Genomic DNA, 13,618 nt, shown 5'->3' with positions numbered 1-13,618 from the left:
CTATTTGAATTAATGAGCAAATGATGATTTAATGATTAATGGTTTGCCCTGATCTTTGTGTCATGTTCATAGGCCAGACACAGATATGAAACAGCTGTACGCAGCTTTAACAGCCGTTTCATTTCTGTTTTTCAAGCTGTTTGCAGACATACGTGTGGTAGGAACATGGAATGCGCTGCGCCCAATACATGCCGCTGCAAACCAGGCTACACTGGATATGACTGTCAGACAGGTGAACAAATAAATGAATTTATACAAATTGTTTCAGCTATTACTTCTCCCTGAGTATTTATTTGTTCCTTTTTTGTATATCCATACTTTCTTAGTAATCTGTGAGCCGGATTGTATGAACGGGGGTGTTTGTATTGCTCCGGGTGTGTGTCACTGTCTCAGAGGTTTTCATGGAGAAAACTGTCAGCAAGGTACAGCTTTACCTCACAGATATCAGATGGCTTATGATTGAACTATTATAAATGATATACCTAACTGAACTGCATGGCTGCAGCTCTGTGCAGGTTACCATGTGAAAATGGAGGCACCTGTGTGGGACTGCAGACTTGTTCCTGTCCTTATGGGTTTGTTGGACCTCGATGTGAGACCAGTGAGTTCACAGTTATTGGGATATACTTAATTTTCCGAATCGCTCATAAAAGGTAAATGCTCTTACCATTATGATGTGAGTATGATAAATACTCACATAGTTTTTTTTGGTGTGCATCATAGTGGTGTGTAGCCGTCACTGTCACAACAGAGGCCAGTGTGTGTCTCCAGACAAGTGCATGTGTCTGCCGGGCTGGACCGGACCATCCTGTGAGACTGGTGAGTGTGTGTGTGTGTGTGTGTGTGTGTGTGTGCGTCTGCTAACCTCTCAACGCTGATGCTCCCCTCTCTCTCTCCAGCCCTATGCTCTCCCGTGTGCCTGAATGGAGGTTGGTGTGTTCGTCCAAATATTTGCGAGTGTCCTCACGGTTTCTACGGTGCACAGTGTCAGATTGGTAAATCTACAACTTCAGCCATTAATCAATCAAGTGAATCTGTAGTTCAAGCATTCATTGAGTTACTGATATGTCAGGGACATATCACAATGGCTGAATTTGAAATTTTTATTATACTACACTTTTTCCTCCTCCAGCTGTGTGCCGTCCTCCCTGTAAGAATGGCGGACTGTGTATAAGGAACAACGTCTGCTCCTGTCTGCAAGGACACACCGGGAAGAGATGCGAGAAAAGTCAGTCTTTATCCTCATCGTCACTTGTTTGTCCAATTTATTTCCCACTTCTTTGTTTCTTGTGTGGCACTATTTCACAAATTTCATGAACTTTTAATCCTGATTGTCTTCTTTCTGTCTTTCTCCCTCTCTTCCTGCGTCCTCGCTTCTTATTCCTTAAGCATTATTCTCTTCATCCGTTTCTTCATCTATCATGATGTCCTTCTTTATCATCCTTTGCTCTCTTCTCTTATTTTTATCCTCATTCTCTTCCTTAATTGTATTTAATTAGCTGAATTTGCTACTCAAGGTATTTCAAATCAAATCTGAGATGATTCTGTCATCAAATCACTACATGATATGAGATCATACTTGGAAATAGTTGGCTACATTTTCTCTGTCTCTCTCTCTCTCTCTATCTCTCTCTCTCTCTCTCTGCAGGTGTGTGTGAGCCCATGTGTATGAACGGCGGCAGGTGTGTTGGTCCAGATGTTTGCGATTGTCCGTCAGGTTGGCGAGGAAAGAGATGTGATAAACGTAAGTGCCGTGACACAAGAATCTGATCCGATAACAGCTTCTTTACATTTACAACAGCATCATTCTCCTGGCCAACTGGCTGAATCCTATGATGCATCAGTGTGAGCACCAGAAAACCTCTGAATGCCTGTCTTCCCCTCTCTCCAAGTACAAAGTCACACCACAGCCTGTCACCCCAAAATCTAAACTTGTTTCTTTTACATCTGTCCAGAAACTATCCAGCCAACAAACAGTTTAATGGTTTAATCCATAAAATATAAAAAAATAGTGAAGGTGGGGTCTTAACACAGGACAACTCACAACACTATAAAACAGACATAAACAGCAAATCTCACTTTTAGGTAATTACTTAAGCGTAAAGCACTTTGTTCTATTTTTTGGCTGCAATGTAACATTAGCTAAATTAGTAACTCATTACTACCTAACTTGTGGAGGAATGAGAACATCAGGTTCAAGCTAAACTGGTGTCCAGTTCACATACAGTACATCCTGTTATTTAAATTATATTTTAGCTTTCAGAGGAGTCTGACAACTGATTGTTAAAGGAAGGACACCGGTGACCAGGAGGAGCTGAGGCTAGTAAAGTAAATCAGGGATGTAAACTAGTCCTTTTAAGCAATTGAGGAGACGTTTCTTTAGGATTTTAATGTGCAAATTAAATGCTTAGTAATTATCCAGAAATCACATTAAAAAAAAAGATGCATCAAAATGGATCGCCGCCCTCTGATTCGTAATCAAATAGTCGTGAGGTGCCAAAAGATTCCCACCCCTACTGCCCAACCAGTATTCCCATTCAATTACTTTTAAACGTCCTTTGATACGTTTTGTGAAGTGGTTGTCTTTAATTGTCCACTGCATCTTTTAGGGCCTGTCCATAGGCTCGCCTTTTATCTGTGAAAACATCTGAGCCTCTTCTTACATGATGTTATATGGTCGGCAACAGGTCTTCTCTTGAGCGATCTCTCACCACCCTGACAATGAGTTTTCTTGATGTAATTATGTTGTTGTGCTAAACTGCAAAATGTTCAAAATGCATACAGATTGTTCATAAAGTGAAGAAACATAAATAAAAGTTGTTCCTGCAGGGTGTCCACGGGGTCTTAAAAAGTCTTAAAAGGTGATAAATCAATTTTGCGAAAATTAAGGCCATTAAAAAGTATTAAAAAGTCTTAATCGCTTTTTAACAAGGTATTAAATTTTGAAGATATTTTTTTCAATGTGAAAATCCTGTTTTAGTCGGAGTGGTGATCAGGAGTAACGAGATTAACCCGGTTGGCCGGTCGTTCTGTGGCCACTTGAACAGCCCCGTTCCTGAAAAACAAGAGCGAGATGCGCCACCAGCAGCTGTATCGATAAGACAGAAGACAACAGGGCAAATTCAAGGAGCGGGTGGGTTTGGCTAACGTTTGCTGGCTATTTAGCTAAATTGGTGCCTTTTATTGAAACACATTCAACTTTTCATAAAGCCGATGCTCTCATCAGTGTCACTTTTTGTGAACAGATCAATGACAGCCTGGATGGAGCGGGATTTAAAAAAAAGTTTGATGTGCTGCAACAAACTTTATAAATGTTGAACTCAATGTTCTGCATAAACGGTTATGATTATTAACGAGTTAGTAGCCTGCCCAAAATCAAGGTTGGAGACTATCATGTAGCCTAGAGCATTTTTCTTGCACAAAGTTAATGAATAAAAAACAACCCCAAACTGAAACAGCTGTAATTTGAATTAATATTATACTAGTGGTAAGTTATATACTATTATATGAAATTATACTGAATATAGTAACATAATGAATATATTAATATCAAACTTAAAAGTTTACTATTACATTAACAATATACTTTTAATTTAATGTTATAATATTATACTAATACAGTCATTTAGACATTAGTCATTTAGTTTCTCCTCCAGGTTGTGCCTGTGCTACACCGCCTACACTACTTACGTTATTCATCACTCAGTTTATTCTCTTCATCTTTGTTCACCCCTGGCCTGTTTGAATTTTGTTGTATTGATCAAGTGGTCGATTAAAGTTATCACACGTATCATTGCAGGCAAGCTCACATTATCTAGTTTAAACCAACTAAAACACAAAATTACACTGTGTTTCACATGATTTGCTGTAATGTTGTGTACATAAACGTCATACCCTATGTAAGACGGTGGCTTTTCGCAGGAAATCTGACCAGTCCTTCACATAGAAAACAGTTGGCCATTACGGGCTGTTATAGGCAACTGAGAACGTTGGTGAATGCCTCAATTATTAGGTGGCATTACAACCTGATGACATATAGGCAATAAATATGTTATAAATATATTTAAATTCCTTTTAAAAACTCAAAAATGGCCCTTTTAAAGGTGTGTGGCTGATTTAATCGGTTAGCTCAAAGTGGCGCGGCAGACTTAAGATATTGAAAAAGTCTTGAAAAGGTATTGAATTTTACTTCAAGATTCCTGAATATACCCTGTCCTGCGCAAAATGTGTGTCACTTTACTTAAAGCAAACAATTACGTGTTATAAGGTCTTATAATTAGTTCATATGGTATTATGTCCACCTGTAATATATTATACAGGGATGGACATTTTAACACTTTACTTAAAACAAACAAAGACATGCTATATAACTTTAAACATTACTATAAGCTATTATTGCATTTTATATAACTAATTCTATATTGTGACTGAAGTGTATTTATAACGAGGCAGAGTCGGTGGTTATAATGTGTTATGGAACATGGTCGGAGATTCTTGCCGCACATTGATATAAACTGGTATTACTATTAGTTATAAAACATTAAATCAAAAGGTCATAATACGTTATCAACTTTGCTATAGCGCCTAATGCATGTTTGTAAGTGATTATAACAACTGTTATAATGTCTTATGGACGCATTATATCGTGTTATAAATATATGCATAAGTCATTATAGCGATGACCTTCATAGAAAGTGTTACCAAAATCCCAAATGGATTTAATATCAGAAACTGACCTGGAGTCAGGAGAGGGGGTTTGACCTCACAGTCAGCCTATCATAATAGTACGTGAGAACGTTTCATCATCTTTCTGTAAAACTCACCAAACTGCAGCAGAAGCAGTACGGTGAGACTGTCCAGTGTCTCTAACCTCTGCTGACAGATGTTCCCAAAAAGGTGCTTCCCATATGGAAACCATCAGCTCTAACGTCTGCAGTGTTTTATGGGGCTGACCTTCAGACTTCTCAGTGAGACACTGAAACGGTTATATACATATTACCTAAAAGACCTCCAAACCTCAGAGAAAAGAGGGGGTTAACCACAGATTATCTGTTGAAACTCAAACTTCCAGTTTTTATTTCCAAAGGACTCCTCCTTCGTTGTTAGGCCCGCTTTCCTTCATCATTAGTTGACACTCATCGAGATGGCCTGTGGTCTATCATGAGGCCTCTGTAAAGTCTCCACATCTTGTTCAACACTGATCTTTACTTTGTTTTGAAACATTTGGTTTTCAGTGCATTTCTTTTAGCCTCCATTGTTGTTGTTGGTTGTGTGACTTCTTGTTCTGTGGCTCATTACATACCTTCTCTTCTAAACTGGGATTCTCAAACCAGCATACAAATATATAAATACTAGATCATAAGTGTGGATTTATGAAGCTGTGGCACTATAATGTTACACAGAGTTGCTTTTAATTCTTTTGGTGGAGACATGTCCCAAGTCAAGTCACAACTCCTCCTAAGCCAGTTGCAAGTTAAGTCTTTCAGTTTTAATTTCTGTGACTTGAGTGCAGCTCTAATGTTAAGTTGCCTCTCAGCCAGCTGTCTGCAGAAGTGTCTGAATGGAGGGGAATGTGTGGAAGCCAACACCTGCCACTGCGCTCCAGGGTGGCAAGGCATGATGTGTCAGATCCGTGAGTATCCCAACCAAATTGTGTACAGACTGCACTTCATCTCCTCTTAACATCAGCTCGGTTGCCAGGTAAAATATACCATGGCCATGGAAAACTTGACTAACTAAATGTATTCTTGTGCCAGATTCATATTATTATAATTATTACTGTGTCTTCTGACTTACTGTTTGCTTCTGTGTTATTTCTCAGCTCACTGTGAACAGAAGTGTCTTTATGGCAGTCGCTGTGTCCAACCAAACGTCTGCGCCTGCCGGAGTGGATACTCAGGTTCTCTTTGCTCCAGAAGGGTAAGACGCACTGAACATGCAGCATTATTTTAAAGTAAAGTGTCCAGGGCATTCCAACAACCTTCAATCACTTTAAATGAGAAACCAAATAAAATCTGGCAATGCTCCTGCTTTCTAGACTTGTTTAGTCTTCCGTTCAGGATTTCACTCCACAGGTCTGAAACAAGTTGTGGCTAAATGCTAACGCCAACGTGCTCAGCAACACACAATGGCAATTCTAACATACTGATGCTAAGCAGGTGTAATGGTTAGCATGTCAACTCCCATAACTTAGCATCTTAGCACGCTAAGATTTGCAACTTAGCACTAATTACAAAGTACAGCTGAGGCAGATTGGACAAATAAAAATTTGACCCAAAGATGGACCAAGATCAAAAGGTCAGAAGATCATGAAAGTCCCCTGTTCATCCAGAGGGGAACATGAATGTGTGTACCGAATTTCATGACAATTCAAAAGTTGTCACCCTAAAGGTGGTTCTAGAGGAAAAGTCAGAGGATCATTAAAGTCGTTAGGATACATCTTCTGGCAACCATGAATGTCTGTATAAAGTTTTGTGCCAACCCATCGAGAAAATGTTGAGATATTTCAGTCTGGACCCAAGTGGTGAACAAATCAGTGGACCTCTCTAGCTTTTCAGCTGGAGCAGATGAGTCCAGAAAAAAGATGATATGAAGATGTGTTACTGAAAACATAGGTTATGTATGTAAATCATTATACAACCTCATGTTCTTGTTTTTTTCAGCTCCCTATTGCCCAAGGCTGAGACCCACTTACAACCCACCGAACAGCTGGAGTTCAATCAGCACCAGTAAAGCCTTCAGGTGATCCATAGCCATCAGCACACACCATCATCAAAATAAAAGCCAAGTGTCTGAACTCTCTCCACTTGGAAACAGAGCAGAGTAAGTTCTGACTCTGGATCAGTTTAATCTTTGTGCATCCAGTACTGAGCCATTCTTAGCAACAAAAAAACTGGAAGCAGGGGGAAAATATGTTTATGTAGCAACTTGATACATATCTAAAAACAAAAGCTCTTACACAACTGCAGATATTTATTGACAAAATACCATTTATTTGTTTGTCCTGCAACTCTGCACAACATCACAGTTGTTGCCAGGTAGATTGAAATGACATGGAGAAAATCTGCGTAACCTGATCTCTCTGAGTAACCTGGTTTCTTGGGTGCATGTAAACCGACTGTATGAAAACTGGACCATTGAGATGTGGTGGTTCTTTATCAAGAAACACTCCCAAACTGCAAGAACATAAAAATAAATACCGCAGCTTTGGAGCAGATTTTTTCATGGAGCTTCCCCCAGCTTCCAGTCTTTGTGCTAAGCTAGCTAAGCTAATGGGATGCTGGCTTGTTGTTGTACTTTATGGACAGATATAAAAACCTAGTTGTTAACTTCCACAATGCTACATATGCATTCTGCAGACAGGAAATAATTACCTTAATTTCACAATTTAGTATCCCAAAAAAAGCATGAAACATAAACTTAATGTTCTTTCCAAGCAACTGTTTCATTCAGTGGCCAGGCTGATCATTTAAAAGCTACAGTGGGAACCTTCTTCTCCTGGACAGAGTTTTTACTGTAAATGTCACCATGTTCAGATTCTACAAACCCAAACCTCTGTATGAGTATTTATTTATTTCTCTGTTTTATATTGTTGCATATTTCTTGTTGTATATATCTTCATCACTGTATAATCAATGTTACTTCTTATTAAAGCTAGTTTATTGGTTGTTTTGTAAGAAAACAAATAAAGGCCTTTTTAAGGTATCGAGTTCTTCATATTTCTTTTAAGGTAGGGAGGGTAGCTTAAAGTAATTTATTTTGTAAAAGGAAGGATGGATCGTATGACCATTAATAATCTGCTAGGTTGCTGAGTATGAAGCTTCGCGGTAAAATCTGAAATTTTTGTTCTTTTTAAGTTCCAGTTTGAGACTACAACATTTAGTGGTCACTGTGTCTGGTGCTATGGTCAGATGATCATACAGTTGTAGATTCTTGATGTGACATGGCACGGGACACAGCATCGGCTACATGATGGACCTTAATCAAGCAGAGCTTGCCATCTGCCATGTATTGATCATGTACAGATGTGATCAGTGTCAGAATGGAAAAGCACTCATTACAGGTAAGATAACACTAACACATTCCATGTTTGGTTCCTAACAGTATCAGACACATTGTGGCTTCTTACCTTTCATTTCTCCACATGGTTTTAAGTACTGCATCCATTTCCTTGTACCCATAATGTTAACAGCTGTTCATAGACACTTCCAACATGGCCACCAGAAGATGTGTTAAATCTACAAGAATAGATTTAATAAAAGAAAATATGATGAAGCAATCACACAATGTTCAAAATGATTTATAACATTTTTATTTCATGATATTAGCTGTTCTTTATTAGTGCTGCATGAGAGATAATGCTAAGATGCTAGTTTGCTGATGTTTCTCAGGTTTTTCGGAGTCGGCAGCATTTGACTTTGCTGCAGGGGCCAGACAAGTTCACGGCCAGCAGGTCAGTCAGCGGGGCAGAGAGGAAATAAGGATTAAAAGATTAATGAGGCTGCATTAGCTCTGCACCAATTAGGATTCCTCTCTGCCAGGCTCTCCCTGACTCCTGCCGATGCACGGCCAAAAACTAAAGACCCAGTTTACTTTTGTTTCTTTTCTTTTTTTTCTTTTTTTTTTTACAACTGATTAGGATAAAAGCTAGATGGCTTGTTAAGACCGCAGTCGGCCCTCTGTTGATATTTGTTGCCATCACTCTAATCCCCCGTGCAATTATTTGGCAGTTTGCTAGAACATAATTTATAATCAGGGCCATGAATGTTCTTAAAATAATTTTCTTTTGAGATTTAACGAACATACACTTAGTGGCCACTTTATTAGGTACACCTTGCTTACCGGGTTGGACCCCCCTTTGTCTTCAGAACTGCCTTAATTCTTTGTGGCATACTTTCAACAAGGTGTTTGAAACATTCCTCAGAGACTTTGGTCCATATTGACATGATGGCATCACACACTTGCTGCAGATTTGTCGGCTGCATATCCATGATATGAATCTCCCGTTCCACCACATCGCAAAGGTGCTCTATTGGATTGAGATCTGCTGACTGTGGAGGCCAGTGGAGTACAGTGAACTCATTGTCATGTCCAAGAAACCAGTTTGAGATGATCTGAGCTTTGTGACATGGTGTATTATCCTGCTGGAAGTAAACATCAGAAGATGGGTACACTGTGTCATAAAGGGATGGACATGGTCAGCAACAGTACTCAAGTAGGCTGTCGCATTTAAACGATGCTCAGTTGGTACTATGGGGCCCAAAGTGAGCTAATATACCCCACACCATTACACTACCACCAGCAGCCTGAACCGTTGATAGAAGGCAGGATGGATCCATGCTTTCATGTTGATTACGCCAAATTGTGACCCAACCATCTGAATGTCACATCTGAAGTTGAGACTTTTCTGACCAGCCAACGCTTTTCAATCTTCTATTGTCCAATTTTGGTGAGCCTGCGTGAATTGGGAGCCTCAGTTTCCTGCTCTTAGCTGACAGGAGTGGCACCCGGTGTGGTCTTCTGCTGATTAGCTATTTGTGTTAACAAGCAATTGAACAAGTGTACTTAATAAGGTGGCCGGTGAGTGTATATGCTGCTAAATCTCTCATACTTACTGGCTCTTGACCTCCTGTTGCAAGCTCAATCCTGCAAGATGGTGACCTTTGACCTCTAGAAATTATTGCATATCTTGTGTTTTAGTTGCATTCTTATTGGAAAAAAGACTAGAGGCTGGAGATTGACAGAAATAAACAAAAACCTTCTATAAATGATCACTGGGTGTTAACTGCCCTCTGGTGGCAATAGTAATAATGTCAAAAATATAAAAATGCACAGAAATGCATTAAAATTGCTCATGAAATCCACAGTTTGGTGTTTAAAACAGCAGAGTAAAATGTTTTATTATCGCCACATAGATTTACAAGACTGAAGGTTGCTCCAAGCTTCCACAGCAACACACACAAGTGATCGTCCGTTCAGAGATATTTATATCCACCCCCAAAGATGGCACTGGGCAAAGGTGGAGGAGCAGGAGGAGGGGAGGGGGCGAGTGTGTCCATCCTGGTGGGCACAGACAGAACCGACAGGAGGGGTACACCTGGACTGTTCACTCAATGGGAGCACAGAGCCGCCGGCCAAGGCAGCAAGGTTATCCTCCGCCCTGGTTGCCAACAGGCAAGACACACGCAAATGTTAGTCATTAGTAACCTACGGTGTGTATGTGAGACTACACTGGTTTTAAAGCTGAAATAATATTTTGTGTGTTCGCTTAGCTGCGAGGGTCCACGTGACGTAAATTTCATCATCTGCTCACGTCCATGGGGTTCACACTGATATGTCAGGGCCCAAAATGTATCACCAGGCACATAGTGGGCCTGTAGTTGGTTAATTCAGATCAAAGTCATCTCGGTACAAGGACACGAAAGCAAACGCAAAACATTTTCTTTTCTTTAACCATTTTACTGTTTACTTCTGTGTTATTTCTCAGCTCACTGTGAACAGAAGTGTCTTTATGGCCATTCATTGTGAATGAATTGTTTAGTTGAGGACAGCAGAGTTTTCCTGAGTCCAGGTCACCTTGCTACAATCATTTCACCTCTCTAATTCCAGTGTGGAGAATTTTAGTGATGAGGACATGAATCACAGATGTAAGGGATTTCTGTTTTTTTTTTTATATGTTCTGCGCTAATGAAATTGAAATAAATGATCATTTTTTATTAATTTTATTTAAACTTTTAGAGTAAGCCAATTGTGTATTAAACACACTGCATTAGCCTATGTATGAACGGTGAAGCATGATATGTTGGCATAGGCTTCTTAATTTTCTGAAGCTATAGGGGCTATAGGGGCCTATCAGTATGATCCCGAACTTCTGACCCTGAATGACCGAAACATGTTTAATAGCTTATTGTTTCTTCCTTATTTGTTTGATTGCTTTGAAAAAAAAAATTTAAACACTAATTTATACACAAATCATCTTTTTTTATTATCTGAAATTGCCGATATCGGCTTTGACCCATATCGGTCGAGCCTAATTTAAACCCGTATCCTCCAGACCGCAACAGGTGCCCCCTCCTCCCCTTTCTTTAGGCTCCACCTGTCTTCCTTTCTCCTCGGTGAGCTGGCGACCCAGAAAGCAGCCGTCATTCATTAGAAATGGTATGCCTATCCGCCGGGGGGCTACACGGCTCAAACCCCCTCGGTCACCGGATCGGCGGCAGCTGCTCGGCCCCCCGGTGCTATTTTCACCCTCAGGATAAAGTGATGTGCAGCCGCCGCCCGCGCGCACGGCCCCAGCAGCTCCAGTCAGACCCGAGCAGTGGCAGGATGAAGTCCACAGGAAGCGAGCGCGCTGCGCAGCCCGACGGCTACACCTCCGACCTAGACGACCTGGACAGCGGCAGCGACAGCTCCGACGGGAAGTCCACCGGCGGCTGCAGCCCCCGCAGAGAGCCGGGGGAGGCGGCGGGGGAGGAGGCCACGGACGGAGATGGTTCCCGGGGCGGCACGACAAGGCGGAGGAGAACGCGGAGACGCAGCAGAGTCGGGAGAGCCGGTGGAGACGCGCATCTTTCCGGGGTGAGCCAACAGAGACAGGCGGCCAACGCGCGGGAACGGGACAGGACGCACAGCGTGAACACGGCCTTCACAGCGCTCCGCACACTCATCCCCACAGAGCCCGCAGACAGGAAGCTCTCCAAGATAGAGACGCTGCGCCTGGCCTCCAGCTACATCCACCACCTGGCCAACGTGCTGCTGCTGGGGGAGGACTGCCGGGACGGACAGCCCTGCATCCGCTACCAAAGCATCCTGCACGGCCCCGCCGCCCTCAACGCGGCCTCCCTGCGCCCCATCTGCACTTTCTGCCTCGGAAACCAGAGGAAACTGGTGAGTGGCCATTTACACCTGGTTTTACCTGGAAAAACCTATTAGCAAATAGGCTAATAATAAGTCTCCAGGATTGCTCCGGTGCCGAGTTTTCCGCAGACCCACAATGTGTTCCAAAGTCTCTCCATCCAGGATGATATTTTTGAAAGTAGAGCAGATGATGCCACCTGCGCAGGTCGCATCCTCTGCATACTGAAAACAGAATTTTTGGTGCTGAGTTTGCAGAGTTTAGGGATGATTTCTGTTGACCAGAGTGGCACCTGTTTCTCGAGTGATTGACAACACAAAATGAAAACAAGCTGCCTTCAAAGGATTAAAATAGGCCTACGTGTAAATACTTGACTGGGATGCTTGATCCTCTTCTGTAGATGGAATCTAAACTCAGTGTTGCTTCCTAAAAGAACAGTTTTAGGTAGAATGTTTCTTTTACTTGTGAGTTGCCAGGTGATCTCCAAAGTGAGTTGTAAATATCAGTTAACTAGGGCTAAGGATCTACATAGGCTAGCCGAATCAGAATCGTCAAGTCCTGCCTATAGTGGACTGATAGTCGAGTCATGTGTGTGTTTTTGTGCGCAGCGATTGCAAGCGGGGTGGGGGGTTACACACGGTAGCTCCGCTTGAGAAGCTGCAGTTCCCCTTTCATTCAACTTACACTGTAAATTTACAGCTAAACTGAGGCTTTTTGAAGACCCTTATCTCTCTCTCGCCAGTCATTCAACGGTCTTGTACAGACTTTTACGTGCATTAGCCTACTGCTGCCGACAATTGCATGCGCGTCGCGGTTCCCCGCGGGTCTACTTCAAGTAGCCGGCTATTTAAAAACGATAAAATATTCTTTATGTGGTTCATCAATGGTGATAAATTATCCGAAAGTCCCACGCGGTGCGGACAACTCGGCACAACACCGTGAAGTTATACCTTAGTCTCTTCAGCAAGTGTTCCTCCACTGCCACTGCACACACCGCATACACATGCGCACTGACGACCAAGCGTTAGGGTTACAATTTTGGATTTATTCATGCACTTTAGGCTATTGAAAGTTTAATTCTTTTTACATATTTAGTTACAGCATTAAACGTTGAAATGTATATTGTAATAGGCTGTATATTAACTTATTGGGAGAAAACTGGTAGTTCTATGTAAAATCAGATGTTGAGCACCCCCATATCGCCAAAATGGCATGATCCTTGTTTCACTGCGAAACTGTGAGATTGACAGTCGAATCAGGCTCCGCCTATCGAAGCATCGAATCGTCGACTATTCAGGGTCAGCCCTACAGTTAACCATAAAAAATATATCATAGGCTACACTTTAAATATTACAACAAAATAAGTCAGTAAATAACTGAAATTGGGGGGGATGTGAGAAGTGTTATTAGGATAAATGTGGTGCTTTCACTGAACTGCGTTTGTGGTAAAAACATGTCTTTCTTTGCCTCCACAGCTCAGAGATGGAGGGAAGCACACAGCTGCTGTGTGAAGCAAAGCGGCTCCGGACAGACAAGGAGTCCACCTTGATGTTGTTTACATGGAGACACGAGGCGTAAAAACGCACCAGTAGGACTTTGTGTATATATGTGTATATATATATATATATATATATATGTATATACATACATATAAATGTATTTTATTTTTGGATTAGACCAGACAGAATGAGCACTGAAAAGCACTTTCTGTTCACGTTCGTGTGCTTCTGAACCTCTGTTTTGGTTGAGCTGTAACCAGAGCCC

At 41.5% G+C, this 13,618-nt stretch overlaps 2 protein-coding genes across 2 annotated transcripts in view; both read left to right on the top strand.

Annotated features, from left to right (window-relative positions):
* si:ch211-246m6.5 (von Willebrand factor D and EGF domain-containing protein) overlaps positions 1 to 7,600 on the top strand; it is a 36,553-nt gene extending 28,953 nt beyond the window's left edge. Inside the window, exons 23-32 of the mRNA XM_046048814.1 lie at positions 137 to 232; positions 327 to 422; positions 506 to 601; positions 724 to 819; positions 900 to 995; positions 1,133 to 1,228; positions 1,649 to 1,744; positions 5,537 to 5,632; positions 5,822 to 5,919; positions 6,663 to 7,600. Coding sequence (XP_045904770.1) covers positions 137 to 232; positions 327 to 422; positions 506 to 601; positions 724 to 819; positions 900 to 995; positions 1,133 to 1,228; positions 1,649 to 1,744; positions 5,537 to 5,632; positions 5,822 to 5,919; positions 6,663 to 6,683 — 887 coding nt within the window. The 3' untranslated portion in view covers positions 6,684 to 7,600. The remainder of the gene's footprint in view (positions 1 to 136; positions 233 to 326; positions 423 to 505; positions 602 to 723; positions 820 to 899; positions 996 to 1,132; positions 1,229 to 1,648; positions 1,745 to 5,536; positions 5,633 to 5,821; positions 5,920 to 6,662) is intronic.
* Positions 7,601 to 11,177: 3,577 nt separating this feature from the next.
* On the top strand, positions 11,178 to 13,365 carry si:ch211-246m6.4 (basic helix-loop-helix transcription factor scleraxis). The gene is made up of 2 exons (XM_046059782.1): positions 11,178 to 11,886; positions 13,330 to 13,365. The coding sequence occupies exons 1-2, from the start codon at positions 11,263 to 11,265 to the stop codon at positions 13,363 to 13,365; spliced, it is 660 nt and encodes a 219-aa protein (XP_045915738.1). The 5' UTR covers positions 11,178 to 11,262.
* Positions 13,366 to 13,618: the final 253 nt, after the last annotated feature.

This window comes from Micropterus dolomieu, linkage group LG01 (genome assembly GCF_021292245.1).
Source record: "Micropterus dolomieu isolate WLL.071019.BEF.003 ecotype Adirondacks linkage group LG01, ASM2129224v1, whole genome shotgun sequence".
NCBI classification, from domain to species: Eukaryota; Metazoa; Chordata; class Actinopteri; order Centrarchiformes; family Centrarchidae; genus Micropterus; species Micropterus dolomieu.
The sequence above is the reverse complement of the archived record's forward strand: the minus strand, read 5'-3'. Positions and strand labels throughout refer to the sequence as shown.

Bases quoted from the DNA above. Each gene is read 5' to 3' on its own strand.
- si:ch211-246m6.4 (XM_046059782.1), top strand. From the start codon at position 11,263: ATGTGCAGCCGCCGCCCGCGCGCACGGCCCCAGCAGCTCCAGTCAGAC. The intron at 11,887-13,329 runs GTGAGTGGCCAT...TTGCCTCCACAG, and splicing joins TCGGAAACCAGAGGAAACTG to CTCAGAGATGGAGGGAAGCA.